General features: G+C 35.7%; 1 protein-coding gene across 9 annotated transcripts in view; it reads left to right on the forward strand.

The window, feature by feature from the left end:
• The window catches only part of COL11A1 (collagen type XI alpha 1 chain), a 146,843-nt gene that overhangs the window by 58,522 nt on the left and 74,032 nt on the right, over positions 1 to 14,289 (forward strand). For all 9 annotated transcript variants that reach the window (XR_005861921.2, XR_005861922.2, XM_040704931.2 and 6 more), the window contains 12 exons: positions 1,374 to 1,457; positions 1,725 to 1,781; positions 5,607 to 5,660; positions 6,978 to 7,031; positions 7,143 to 7,196; positions 7,757 to 7,810; positions 11,002 to 11,055; positions 11,176 to 11,220; positions 12,545 to 12,598; positions 12,688 to 12,732; positions 13,161 to 13,214; positions 13,694 to 13,738. Coding sequence is in view for 7 of the 9 variants with exons in the window: in XM_040704931.2 (XP_040560865.1) it covers positions 1,374 to 1,457; positions 1,725 to 1,781; positions 5,607 to 5,660; positions 6,978 to 7,031; positions 7,143 to 7,196; positions 7,757 to 7,810; positions 11,002 to 11,055; positions 11,176 to 11,220; positions 12,545 to 12,598; positions 12,688 to 12,732; positions 13,161 to 13,214; positions 13,694 to 13,738 (654 nt within the window). In the remaining 2 variants the exon portion in view is untranslated. The remainder of the gene's footprint in view (positions 1 to 1,373; positions 1,458 to 1,724; positions 1,782 to 5,606; positions 5,661 to 6,977; positions 7,032 to 7,142; positions 7,197 to 7,756; positions 7,811 to 11,001; positions 11,056 to 11,175; positions 11,221 to 12,544; positions 12,599 to 12,687; positions 12,733 to 13,160; positions 13,215 to 13,693; positions 13,739 to 14,289) is intronic.

Here is a 14,289-nt window from a genome sequence, read left to right on the forward strand (position 1 = left end):
CTATTCTACTGCATTTTCTAAATATTCAGTGGAGAAAATGGTGTCTTCCAGGTCTAGTTTCAGCTGCAATGAGGTGATATAGTTTTTTCTAAAAATCAGGAGCTGTTTAAATATTTAATCATAGAAAATGAGGATAGATGTTTTGGAGTATAAAATGTCACTTTTATTTTTAGCAGATTTCCAAATTAATGAGCATTTCTTGGGAGCTTTATTACTCTGGACAGTGTAGCTATCATCACTGTTACAGTCATAATTCTCATTCCTAATTGCTTATTCTCCCCCAGCCACTTACAGGCTCCACTGAGAGTCGCTATCCTTTTATTACAGATGACCTGCTGACCAGCTTGAGACCCATTCTGGTGTAAAGGAATAAACAGCAGGATTCAAATCTGGCAGTAGCTAGACCATCAGAGATGCGTTCAGAGTCCCAAAGGACATGTAGGAGAGGCCTTTGTGAGGCTCTTCGTTATCATGTGTAGGGCTTGAATTCATAAAAATAGGTTCACTCTTTCAATGGATGCAAGATAACTAATTGCTTCGAACAATATTTTGAAAGTTGTGCTGATTCTGCATTATGCAGATGCCTGCAAAGCCATCTGGCTTCCTTTCAAATGGCAGCAAGCTTGATAGTGCTCTTCCTTTCTTATATGAGAAGAGTCAGGTACTTAATTGCAGGGCTCTAAAGCAAGTAAGCTTTCCATCACTTTGCCAAAGAAAGCCTTTCATTCTGATCTTACTATGATTGCAGAATAAAAACTTCAGTTACCATGCCAACTCTGGGCATAGGTAAACCATACAAACAGACTGCTGTGGGCAGTGAAAGATTCATTGCCCTGACATCCACTGTGCTCATGCCATACCTTTGGAAAACCACGCTACTCGTTGCAGCTCAGTGTCCCTTCAAAACTGCAAAGCTTCTACCAGCAGTTTCATGAACAGTAACAGACCATAAGTGCAGAGTATTAGTTTATTTTGAAATTGTCAGAAATTACACAAAACTCTTTCCTCTTAGATACCACGTCTTTTTCACATTGAATTCTGCCTTAAGTTAAATTTAATTTTTCTGTAGATAGCTAAAAATGCACTGAAAGTTAATTAACTTTGATACGTTTTAATTTTTAAAAAATACAATAAACAAATTATTTTCACTTAAGTAATCAGATTTGTTCTTCAGTTCTAAAAACTCTTACTTTTAATATATATACTGGATCCAGTGGCCCCAGTCCCCAGTGCAGCAGTCTACTGAAGTTAATGGAATGAACTAAATACTGAGACCTAGTGTCTTCAAAGTGGTTTACACGATTGCAGTGAATAAGAAGTATGCTTTTCATTTTATAAACTCTGAATTCCATTTCTTGTTTTGATACCTGTAGTTCCGCTTTGGTGGAGATGGTGAGAAAGGCCCAACAATCTCAGCTCAGGAGGCTCAAGCACAAGCTATTCTTCAGCAAGCAAGGGTAAGAGCCTGCAAATAGAACTGCCACAAGAGTATAATTCCAAATGAATTTCCATTTTATGACATTCAGAAGTCATGTCATGTGAAGTAAAGAGCTGTAAGCAACATTTCATGATGGTAGATATCCCTACGACAGAATACACTCATAACTGAGTGAATTATGGGGCCATTTGATAGTGCATTATGACACTGTGTTAATACAGAATTTGTGTGCTGGGCTGTCAGCTTTTCCTTGGCACCTGATGACTTGTTCTGTTTGTTTTCTCAGATTGCAATGAGAGGTCCACCTGGTCCTATGGGACTCACTGGAAGACCAGGTCCTGTGGTATGTAAGCAAAACAGAGGCATGAATCTAAGAACACTCTAATAAAAGTTGATTGATCTCACTCTGGCACTGCCTGCACCTCTGCACATGTTCTTATTTTATTTGAAAAGAAAGTGATATAATTAATATCACAGTTTTTATTGTTATTTGAAGATTACAATGCAGTCTGGACACTAAATGAGTTTTTAATGTAGATTTTGTAATGTTTGGATACAATGGTGGACTTAGGCTACCAAACAGTCTTAAATAAATAACTACATATGCCTACATATTACAGTCAGTAATCTCTGTGACAATATTTACAAGTTTCTGGTGGCAAATACGAAACGCTACAGAAGAGTATACTAAAGCAAGAGTGTGCAGAATGGCTGTGGCTCAGTACTTAAGTTGAATCTAGAAATTTCTGACGATTAGTTATATAGGCAGTCAAAAATTACATAGATTTCTAAAATAATTGTTGCATTTTTTTTTTACTTAAGATCTGAATTTGGCCTGTACTGCTAATACCGAATGATCTGGGAAATGACCCAGTGGGATATTTTGAAAACTTGTATTTTTTAAGAAGTCTATACACAGAACACAACAGTTTTTCTAAGGATACTTAAAACTGCTTTTTGGTCACAAACAGGCTTGCTACTGTAATGCCTACAGAGACTTTAAAAGGGCAATCAATGTCCAATGAAAGTACAAAAACAGATAGAAAGTTAAGCAAGCCAAAATCACCTGATTTATCTGCAAATTGCAATTTCCTCTTTTAGAAGAATGGATATTTCAGACACAGTAGTCTTCTAAATTGTGTTATTTAGCATTTAACATCTTTTAAAAGCTATTATAGAGCATCTGTAGTATGAAATAAAATAAATGCTGCAGCCAAAATCATAAGTATTTTAGAAAAGAACTCTTTCCTGAGTTCTCCCAGGTGACTATGTATATCCTCTGACATGGAGTGAAATTCTCTTTTAAAGATTGTATAGCAACCATTTTTGAAAGAGTCTTTTTAGTTGGAAACTTAATTTGTCTATTTTGGTGGCACAGCTAGGTTGAAAAATATTTGGCCTCCTTAATTTGATCTATGTTTGCTGTAATTTTTATTTCTATTGTCATGATGACGATGGACACAAAGTGCAATGTTAGCATTTTCCATTACACCAGAGAAGCTTTTAGCTGTAAAATGGACAAGAACACAATTGTGCTATTGAGAAATTAAAACAAATGACCACAAGTTTGCATAGTTTATTGTAAAGAAAAGTTATGCCAATTATGTGTCAGTTACAATTGTAGTAGCATATGCACAAAAAAGCAAGAGAAGTTTGAGGCTGTCTGATTTTCTCCAGATTGCAATAATAATTCCCTCTTAATTAGTTTCCTTCTATTCATCCCTCTTGTAGAGATTTGGTCTTTTGAAGCTGTGGGATCACAGTGTAGGAAATACAGTTCTTTTCCCTTCTTTTGCAATTTTTGCCTTCTTAATTGCAGTGCATTTGCAGTAGCTCATTGCTGAACAGTGACACTCACGTCCTTTCCTTCTAGCCTTCTCTTTCATTTCTCTAAGCCCTACCCTTCTCAGTGTTCACTGTCTGAGTTAAACTGCTAGTTTGGAAATAGGAGAGGAAGATGGACAAAAAACAGGAGTACTATCCTGCTGTTACCAACAGAAAATATTGGTCAGATTATTGTCCATCTCATTGTGTACTGTTATGGTAGCATGGTACAACTGAAAATTTACCTTAATGGCTCTTCCTGCTATTTTCTCCATTCGCTACTCTTATTAGCAAAGAAAACCTGGGGGGGGCTGCTGAAGGAATGTTATAAGGATAATAAGGAATACTATCAATCTTGTTCTTACCTGATCCTAACAGCTTAACATTCCCTTCATTGACTTTTGAAAGCTACATATAACTAAAATTTCTCTAAATTGTGTTCTGGGGTGGTTCAGTAGTGCTTTGCCTCATCTTCAGATGGTGCCAAAATACCTGTTGATTCTGTGCTCCAAATTTCATGAACCCAGCTCTGTTTATCCAGATGAAAGATACTGGTTACAGATAAATTGTAGCTAAATATCTCATCAAAATCTGACTCAGCCCACAGAAACTAAAATTAGTAGGCTTTGGTTGTGTTTTTAAGCAGATCAATGCAAGAGTAATTCCTTTCTAGAGTAATTCATCCAAAATGGAGTGTTGCAAACAAGTGCAGATATTTGCCATAGTCTTCTGATTAATCACGATTAGATATGTGGCAATTACAAAGTCAGATATGTTGAGTTTATTTAAATAACCAATACACTATTTCCAGCATTGTATTTAGATCAGGAGACCTGCAGGATAACATTCAGTCTATGCAGACAAAAAAGTTATAGAACTGCTATAAGCAAGGAATTAGTTTGTAAATAAAGTGTTTTGTTGACAGTGGGCTATATACCTTTAGTTATATTTCATGCCAGATACATTTTCAAAGTCATCATGTATTTCTGTATACAAAATTTAACTTAATAACATTAATAGGTGTTTTTCTACTAAGCCACCAGGAGGCTCTAGAAATCCAACTCTAATCTGGCAACATTTTAGGCCAAGAGTTCCAGAAGCAACTACAGATTCTTGGTGTGTTTGTCTGCTCAGATTATTTAAATTAATGAAATAATTGGATCTCTTCATCTTAATATGAACTGTACTGAGTTAATTTAGTAGCCAGTGAGATACAGTCAAGCACATAATTCATTAAAAATCTTAAACACAGAATTCTTGTAGCCCCAGTCTAGCTTCAACTGAATGTGGAGTTCACATACTTGATTAGCATAGAATGCAAAATAAATTTTTGCTTACTGATGTTAATTTAAAGCAGAGTTTACAACAGTTGCTATCTATCACTACTGTTCTTTCTACTGTCATTACCAGAGATATGATTTTCAATTTGCTCAGAATTTGATTCAGTACTTGCAGTGTTGTCGGGACTTTTTCCATTCCAAGATGCTAGATCCAGCACTAAGCTAAGCCTTCAGACAACTTCTTATTTTGAATGATCACTATAGTAAACACGGAAGGAGGATCAGTCTTCCAAGGTCTGAAAGATTCTTTTTGTGTTGAATACCTAATTTGGTTATGATCTGTTTCAGAGGTCAGAAATGCCAAAAAACTTCTACTCATAGCAGTACATAAATATGTACCTTCCCTGAGCCTGAATTCTATGCCAGCATGTCCAGAGACTTTGAGAGACCACTGTGAGGACCACTGATTTTGCCTCAGATTCCACATAGACTAGGTGAAGATTTATTTTAGGTCTTTTTATAGGTAAAACTGAAGATCTGTATCATTTAATCATAATAAAAATACAAAATAAATGCACTTTTTCATAGCAGATACAGAAGTATTTTTATCACAATATCACTGTAGGTTATGGTAAGATTGCATCAGTTAGTGATCTTTGAATTGAACACTGAATATGTTTTCTTCTGTGAAACAGAGAAACGGATGAAGGTGAAAAGTGATGGGTTTAATTTCTGTTGATTTCCTTGCAGCTGGTGGACTTCTGTTTGCATGCAAACTGTGCTCATACTTACATTTCAAGTATTATTATAGCACAAAGTGTCACTTTTGATTTCATTCAAATCTATGGGTTTTATTTTGTAAGAGAAAGGTTTTTGACCAGTAGGCCCAGGGTCTATACGATGTGCATTGGGTTATACCTTCAGATTCAAAGGGTGAATTCACACGACATAATAAACAGGAGATTGTTTGCATTTTTTCTCCCTGTCAATATACAGGAATAGAAAAATAACTTAGTAACTTAAAGTTCTGTATTCAAACAATATTTTGCTTTTCTTTCATCAAGGGAGGACCTGGAGCAGCAGGTGCTAAGGGAGAAAGTGGTGAACCAGGTCCTCAGGTACACTAATATTGCTTGTTATGTTTGAACTTGTTTATCCTCACAAAAATGCATTTATATCTCTTTAAAGAAAATGGTTAATGATGTGCTTTCCACATGCAGTTGAGGAAAAATAGCTTTTACAATACAGTCTTAATTAAATATGTTAGCTTGATCTTTCATTTTGAATATGAAAGTCCATCTGCCTTTACAAAATAAATAACAGTTAAAACTTGTGGAATGTCATCCCTTTTATCTCTGTTCAGTATTTAAATGTCAATCTGTATGTGTATGGTCTTGGGCTGTGATCTCATCGGGTCTCATAAGGTGAAAGGTTCTATTTACTAAGTAAACAGCAATATTTTCAAGAAGAACTCAATGGCATAGCAAGAAGGGGTCTTTAGGAATCAGTGCATGCTTTTATTCTCATCTTACTATTACATCGGTTCCTGTGGTGATGTAAAAGAGTACTGAAATCTTTTAGCTTAAACCTTAAAATAATAGGGGATTCTTAAAGAAATCATGATATGTGTCTTTGGAACAATAATTTTACCATATTCCAAGTGGTATCATGGATCACCTACATTATTAAGTAGCTGTCTTATAAGTGAACATTTGCAGAAGAAAAAGAAAGTAATTGAACAATTGTGAACAACTGGCCAGTTTTCTAGTTTGCTTACTTACATTTTTAGCATTGTTTCTCTCTCTACTCAATATTTTTCAATGCTAGTCCTTAATCATTGTTATTTCCATGCAAGGAAGACATATTTGGATGGGTGATAAGAATACTTTTACAGAAACATACACCCACTCAACCTACAGTGACAGTTACGTGTCTGAACAGTGCAACCAGGTTTTTCATTCTGAAATAATTTGATCCTCCTCTAGCTAAAACTCTGCTCTATAAAGCTAAGAGAGCATGTGGGCTATTTACCAGCACTGTAAAACTGTTGTTTGCATATGAATTAGTAATCTGAAATAAGCATTCTTCAGTTTTCATCAAATAATTATTATGTGCCTAAAATAATTTCTGTATGACGGGAACAAGAATTTTCAAATTACAGGGTTGGGATCTTCAAAGTCATCAAAAGAATATAGCAAGCTTTTAAGTAAAGGGGCCAATTGTGCCATGTGCAGTGTCATCTCATGAAAACTAGTGTTAAAACAGAGTTAAGCCAGATTGGATGACTGTGTTCTAATAATACAAATCAATATTTAAAAACTATAATCTATCATCTCCTGGGGAAAAAAAAAAAAAAGTCACCTCTAAGTATAAAAAGCCAACCCTGTACCTGAGTTGAAATATTTACCTAGATTTTTGCTGTACTCTAAATTCAGGGTCCTCGTGGTGTTCAAGGTGCCCCTGGTCCAAGTGGAAAAGCTGGCAAAAGGGTAGGTAGCATACATATCAATCCTCCTTTAGGTAAATAAATGCTCTTTAAATGTTTAAATATTAGTAATTTTCATGCATTTTCAACTGTTTGCCCTTTTGCATTTCTGCAGGGACGGCCTGGAGCTGATGGTGCCAGAGGAATGCCAGGAGAACCTGGTGCAAAGGTAAATAATGAGACCTTGGAATGGTCTGGGTGGATTTTAAGCAAGCACCACAGTTTCCATCCAGGCCAAACCAAAATTCTCCTCTCATGTGAAAATATTGAGGTTTCAGATAGCTGGGTCAAATGCAAGAGTTGAGAATGAATCATGTATTTGAAGTATGCTAATGGTAATTGTTAGTAGCCTGATCTTGAAATAACTCGATTCTTTGGGCATGATTATATCCCTCTTAGTCTTTATTTACAGAGTATCAGAAGTAATTAAGTCAGTCTTGCAACTACAAAGGGCAGCTAGAATCAAACTTTTTATTTCAGTTTAGACTTCTTTTTATAAATATCGTACCTACAGTGCAGTGAAGAAGCTGATGTGACATATTTTCTAGCTTTAATACATAGAAGAAAACTTTGAGAGTTTGATCTTTCTTCTCCATCCCTTCCATATATTTAATTTAGTAAAAAGGAGTAACTTAACTCAAAATTGACACAGAAAGAAGATGCAGCTTAGTTGGAATAATACAGATTGTAAGTAGTAATTTATGGAAACTGTGATTTCTTCTTTCCAAGGGTGACAGAGGATTTGATGGTCTTCCTGGCCTCCCTGGTGACAAAGGTAACAGGGTAAGAAAAACTGCATATTTATACAACAGCATAACGCTACAGTCACAGAATAACGTATTATTCATTATAAATAGCACTAAGGACTCTGAGGAAAGCTGAAACGTCAGCATTTTACACTACAGAATAATATCTATATTGTCAGGTAATGTATTCCTCAAAACATTTTAGTGGTATCAATCAACAGACTGCAGTTCACACATATTATTGATTTAAATATTTTTTTAGAATTCAGATCATGTCTTCAGATAGGTTTTGCTCTAGCTTTTGGGTTGTTTTTTTTGTTTTTGTTTGTTTGTTTTTGATGAAGAAATTTGCCTGCTGGATTTAAATTGATTGTTAAGGGAAACAGTAGCACAGTAAATTAGCATGAAATTTCTGTATCAGGAGTATGAAGATCTTTAACCTACAAAAAGCTTGTATAAAAACTGCATTTGAGAATTGGGACTGCAAACTGAACTTTTTAGTGTGGCTCATTCCGACCACTTCAGATTAATGACAGATCAAAGTCACATCAGATAAATTGGGAAAATTTGAAATAATAATTAAAACAACTACTATACTAACTCCTGTTGTCATATCAATTGAGTGGATGAGGTGGCATCTTTCACAGCAGGGGATTTCTGCTTTAAATTATACCCCCCAGACAGATAGTAATAACATATTTTACTGAGTGTAAAACCTGGTAAATGCATAAAGAAACAGTAGGTAGGAATTTCAGAACTAGACATTCCCATGTGTACAGATGCCCAAGGAATGATTATAGCTCTCACCATTCAATGGGTTAGTATGATTGCTGCCCTTCATGGAAAATCTCACCAGTGTTGACTACTGGTCTGTGAGTTAGTGCTTTGTAATAGCCTCTAAGGATACTCACTTGAGTTCTTTTAGCAATAGAAAACGAACTTTTATTGTCATGCAAATATCTTGATCCTTTTCTGTCATTCATTCTAATTAAAAAGTGTAAGGTAATCAGCACTTCACAGAATTGAAATTTGGCTTCGCCAGTATGTGACCAGCAGGGGGGGCTAGACATTAAGTTCTTGTTACGACTCTGAAGGCTAAGCAGAAATTGGTCTAGAGCCAAAAAAAAGCAGACGTGTCTTGTCTGCTTTCCAACCTTTAATGGTAAAATCGTCAGTACATAGGACATTCCGTATCACAAATAATTTTTTTTTTGCAAATATTTGTTCCATATTTCCTAAATAAATAAAAGAGAACTGAAATCAAAGAATAAGTTTGTATTGAAATTTGTAGCATTAATGAAAACAAAGACTTCTTTTTGTCATTTTTTCTTCTAACTATTTAAAAATCACTGCATTCTCATGGTTGTGTGGCAGTCTTCTTTAAAACTGCTACCTATATTCGCTCTGAAATCAGCTCAGTTCAAAGCCAGACTAGATAGTTAGATGCACCTCTTTGGATTCATAACTACTTGACAGAATGTAATACAAGTATTCAGTTCTCTTTGACTTAAAATAAAGAGAAAAAATGACAAGAGAAATCCTTTTTTTTTTTTTTTATTGTGTTTGTGTTTCAGATATAAAAGAACTGATGCTGTAAACATCTAACTTTAAAGTAGATGGTTTAGGACTTTTTTTAGAATAAATTGTATTTGAATTGTGAGTGACAAATTTCGTGTCTCTTTGAGGTTATGCTTTTGTCAAACAGAAGTTGTCAGACAGGAATTACTGGGTGAGACTTGCTGGCTTCCAGTATAGAGGAAATAGACCACATGATGTAGTTTTAGTCTTTTAAAAAAGTCTTTTAAGACTTCTAGTCTTAATTTCTATGACTGAACATTTTTTGTTTAGGTTTACTAGAACTGTACCCCTTCTCAAGTATAAAATAAACAAGGCTATCTACTAGAAGTAAAAGAAAAAGAAATTCCAGCTTTGTCAGAACACTGGAAGAAAAGAGTGCTGATACAGTAGTTGTGTTCTGATGGTATGACAATACCAGGACACTGAATGCAAGCTTCTAATCTCTTTTTGAGTGCCATGCTATTGCAAGACAAGAAAGGTAGCCCTCGAGAGGCTGAGCTTTTTCAACATCTGAAGTTTTAAGTCAGTTTTTATCTAGATATTAATTGGAAGTTAGAACACAGATCATGCATCTCATGAGTCATCTTTCAGTAGCATCTTTTAGCATGCAGAAAACCAAGTACTGTACCAGAAATTCATGTTGAATAGTTTCAAAGCTTAACAAAATGTCAAAACTGCTGTAGTAATTAATCTTCTGTCTCTGAAAGTGCGGTTCATAGAATTTCATTCTTTCCAGTAATGACTCCAACTTTTAGAGAAGAGAGAAGAAATGGAATAAAATCCTAACATCTTTAATACAAGAACACTCTGGGATAAGAGACCAAGTTACCTAAAATCCCCTAGGAAAGTTAAAGTTTGAAAGCATGAAGAATGGAGCCACTGAAGAGTGCTTCCATATATCTCTGCAATAATCCGCTGCAGTGGTCATGCTCCTTGGAGGCACTGATTAAATTAAGGAAAACAGGATGAATACTTGGTTGTTGTCCAATGTTAGAAGGAGGTCACAGTCTAAAAACCTGCTGCCTAGAAAGAGGTTGGTCAGTGGTGTTAGAGCTATGAAGCACACTAGTTCTCTTTAGAAGGGAAAGAAAAATAAATCCTAGAAGTGTGTGCTCCAGAATGTACTGAGGCTTCACAAACTGAGACTTGAAAATCCCCAGCCTCAGGGGGAAAGTGTGGAAGTCTGGCTGTATTCCAAAACCTCTGACAGATCAGACCCAATGCTCTAAATGACTAGTGCAGGGTGGGTGGCTGTGAAAGGCAGTCAATGAACTTCACTATGTATATTCCAGGGCCTTACAACTGGTGTATTAACTCCTGATGCATGTACACCTTCCTTATTTTCCTAGCAGAAATACACTGTGTAAGGAAAGAGACTGTCTTTTGGAGCAGCAATTTCTTTGTGTTCTGGGACAGTGAATAGTTAGAGAACAAAATTTTACAAATATTTCATTGTTTCAATAATGCTCATTTGTTTTTGTAGTAAAGTAATAAAAGAGTTTACTGAGTACTGTAACAAATTAGCATCATTATGTTAACACATTTTGACACATCACTCTGCACCTAACACGTTTATTTTCATTTCCTTTCTCATTCTTTGTTGTTTTCAGCCACAGATTTATTATTTTAATAACTTTTCTTGTTCTACAGGGAGATCGTGGCCCACAGGGACCTCCTGGTTTACCTGGTGAAGATGGATCAAGAGTAAGCTGCTATTTACTTCGAATTCACAGTAAAACTGGGAGTGAATCCCATGTAATGGAAATAGAGTCATAATATCTGCTCTTTTTTTCTAAAACTCGTATTTCCTTTGTACAAAAACAGGGAGAAGATGGGGAAGTTGGACCAAGAGGTCTCCCAGGTGAAGCTGTAAGCAATACTTTCTTTCTTTGTTTCTGACCAGCACACTGTTTTACAAACAAACGTAATTCTTAGATTTCTTTCTATTGAATTGTTCTGGGTTCCAGATACAGAAATCTGTGTGCATATATGTATATGTAGAGAATGCTGATATTACCTGAAAAGTAAGCATGAGATCTGTATTGTTGAAGTTGAAAGGCCACTCACAAAATCTGAATTAAATCAGATGTATGTCCAGATAAGTATTCACAACTCCAGTAGTCACAGAGCCTATTTCTTATCCTTTTGAGCTAGTGTAAAATCAGTCACTGCAGACTTTGATACATGAGAACATATCCTATTGTTTTGAAAATGTTTTCCAAACATTTATTTATTCAAAAATAAGCCCTTCTTTTTTTCTTTTTTTCCCAATACTATGCTTCAGTGTATATTTTTATGCTTGTTTCTGATACAGAAGTTCCACTGCTGTCAGTTAGAATTCTGCAGGTGTTGTCACTGCAGAGCAGAGTTCTGCATTGCAGGCAAGAAATCAAGCCTCAGAAAGGGGATTTTTACCCTAAACGTGATATACTGCTGCATACTTGCTAAGTGACAAGAAAATACTACAGTCAAAGTATTAGTGACTTGTGTCTTTATCATACACGAGGAAACTGGAGATGTTGTCCTGCCTACTTTAGCAAGTGTGATATGAGTAATGGCACAAATTATTAAAATTATTTTTCATTTCTATACTGTAGTCAAAAGCTTATGCTATAGAGCAAATCTTGCTCAATGTGATCTAGAAGAATAGCCCTTGGTCTTCATGGATTTTTTGTTTAGGGGTAAGAAAAAACAAGCCTCATTGTGTTCATCAGAATGCCTTGCATTAATTATAATAAAATTATTAGTAGTTTTTAATCATTTATTTAATCTTTACTACAAATAAAAGCACTGTTTGTAGTAGTAGTAGAAATTATGATAGACCATTGTGTTTTCTAAAGATAGGAGTACAAATGTGTACTACTGTTCAGGTCAGATCTTCACACCAAGGCAGTGATGAAACCCCAGTGAAAGATACTGCATCAGTGTTCTGTAGCTTTCTCTGAAATGACAACACAACTGACTGTATCAAAGTTTGTCCTTCCACTGATGTTCTATTCAGACCTATGATAGGCTTCAGGAGAATGTATTATTGGTGATTTTCTTTCCTTCTTTTCCTCTTTCTTTTTTTCCTTCTCCCCCAGCCACCATGATGCCTTTCCCTTATCATTCTTGCTCCTTGTGACATTCCTCACCCAGATCTGCTCCTTGTTTAGAAATAGGCAGCTGTTAATAAGAAATTCTTGTCTTTCAGGGTCCACGGGGACTACTGGGCCCCAGAGGTACACCTGGTCCCCCTGGACAACCTGTACGTATGAAGTGTTTTGTATTTGTCATTTCTAGAAGAAAAAATGAAAGTCCATTGAAAGCTGCTTGTGTTTCTGTTGTTTGTTGCAGGGCATTGCAGGTATTGATGGACCTTCAGGCCCAAAGGGAAACATGGTGAGTAAATAAGTTGGAAATTAAAAAGGGAGTGAATTCTAAAAATCCTTTCCATATTCCCTTGTCCCTGCCACTGTATCATCCTTTCCATTTAATTAAACTTTTCTGTCCTCACATTCAGATGCCTCATGTCTTACACTGAAAAGAAAACCTTTGATTTCTTAGCCTTCAGCCGTCTAACCATGCTTTCTTCTCAAGCTTCTTTAGCACCGTGGGCTCTAGTGGTCAGGTCCTATGTGTGGTCTGTTATTTAAAAAAAAAAAAAAAAATCTATCATATGGATAGAGAGTTGGCAGTAGTAGAGAGTAGTAGAGTTCTAAGAGGGAGGAACAAAGATGAGTTTGTCTTCCTTTTAGTCCTGACAATGAACATCTGTAATGCAGAAAAGCAAACCTAATGCCTTTTATTTTTTTTTTTTTTAATGATAGGGTCCTCAAGGGGAGCCAGGACCCCCTGGTCAGCAAGGAATCCCAGGCCCACAAGTAAGTGTAATATAATTTAAAAAAAAAAAAAAAAAAAAAGATGCAACTTGCATCAAATGTTTAATAAATGTGAAATTAGTACAAGGGTATCTTTTCACATGCAAAATTGATAAAGCTTTAAGGATCTTATAAATATGCTACAAGTGTGTCTATGGCAGAGGGAGCAAAGTTTTCAAGTGAGCTGTTAGAAAGATTTTTCATTCAGGAGAAAAATGACTCATTCAGTGTTCCTGGAATGCAGAAGGAATGGCCACACCTGGAGGAGGTTTCTGAATAGGATCTTTTTACAGACCTACTGCCAGAATAGTGGCTTGTGCAAAAGGTGCACACAAAACTGCTGATCTAACTTGTAAGGTGAAAAAAAGAAAAAGCCACATATATTTGCCACTGCGTTTAAACAAATTAATGAGGAACCTTTAGTAGGGTGACTAAATGTGTATGGTTCTCCCTGATTTCTCACACTGGTTTCTTTTTATCAGGGCCTTCCTGGTCCACAAGGTCCTATTGGACCTCCTGGTGAAAAAGTAAGTTACAGCATTATTCTGATATTTCACAGTCAGTTCCGTGCAACAACCTTGCTTAAGCATTTCAGGTCTTTGCTATGTTTAAAAACATAATAACCTGAGATCTAAAAATTTCTAAATCTTACTAAAATCCTCAAGTAAATGGATAACTATCGGAGGTCTGACTTTACTCTTATTTACATTTTTTCAGAAGCATAATTTCCTACCTTTTGTTTGGATTATTTTTTCTGCTGTTAGATTCAGAACCCCATCTACAGCATTAAACAGTGTATACATTTACATTAATTAATTTCACAACTTGCTTGATTTTATTACTCTTTTTTATTACAAAGTTTTTTATCTACGAACAGCAGATTCTGCTCTCATTTTACAAGGATTAGATTCTGACATAATTCTGGTATTATTAGCTTAACTATAGTTTCTCTTCATGGTGGTTTTTTTTTTCTGGTCTGTCTGTCTGTACATGTTCTTGTGGTTTGATACAGGCCTTCTGTCAGCTTCAAAAATGTCACATTTTACATGCTTTGTATTTACCTGTGTGCCTAAGAAGG

The sequence above is a fragment of the Gallus gallus genome, chromosome 8 (genome assembly GCF_016699485.2).
Source record: "Gallus gallus isolate bGalGal1 chromosome 8, bGalGal1.mat.broiler.GRCg7b, whole genome shotgun sequence".
NCBI lineage: Eukaryota > Metazoa > Chordata > Aves > Galliformes > Phasianidae > Gallus > Gallus gallus.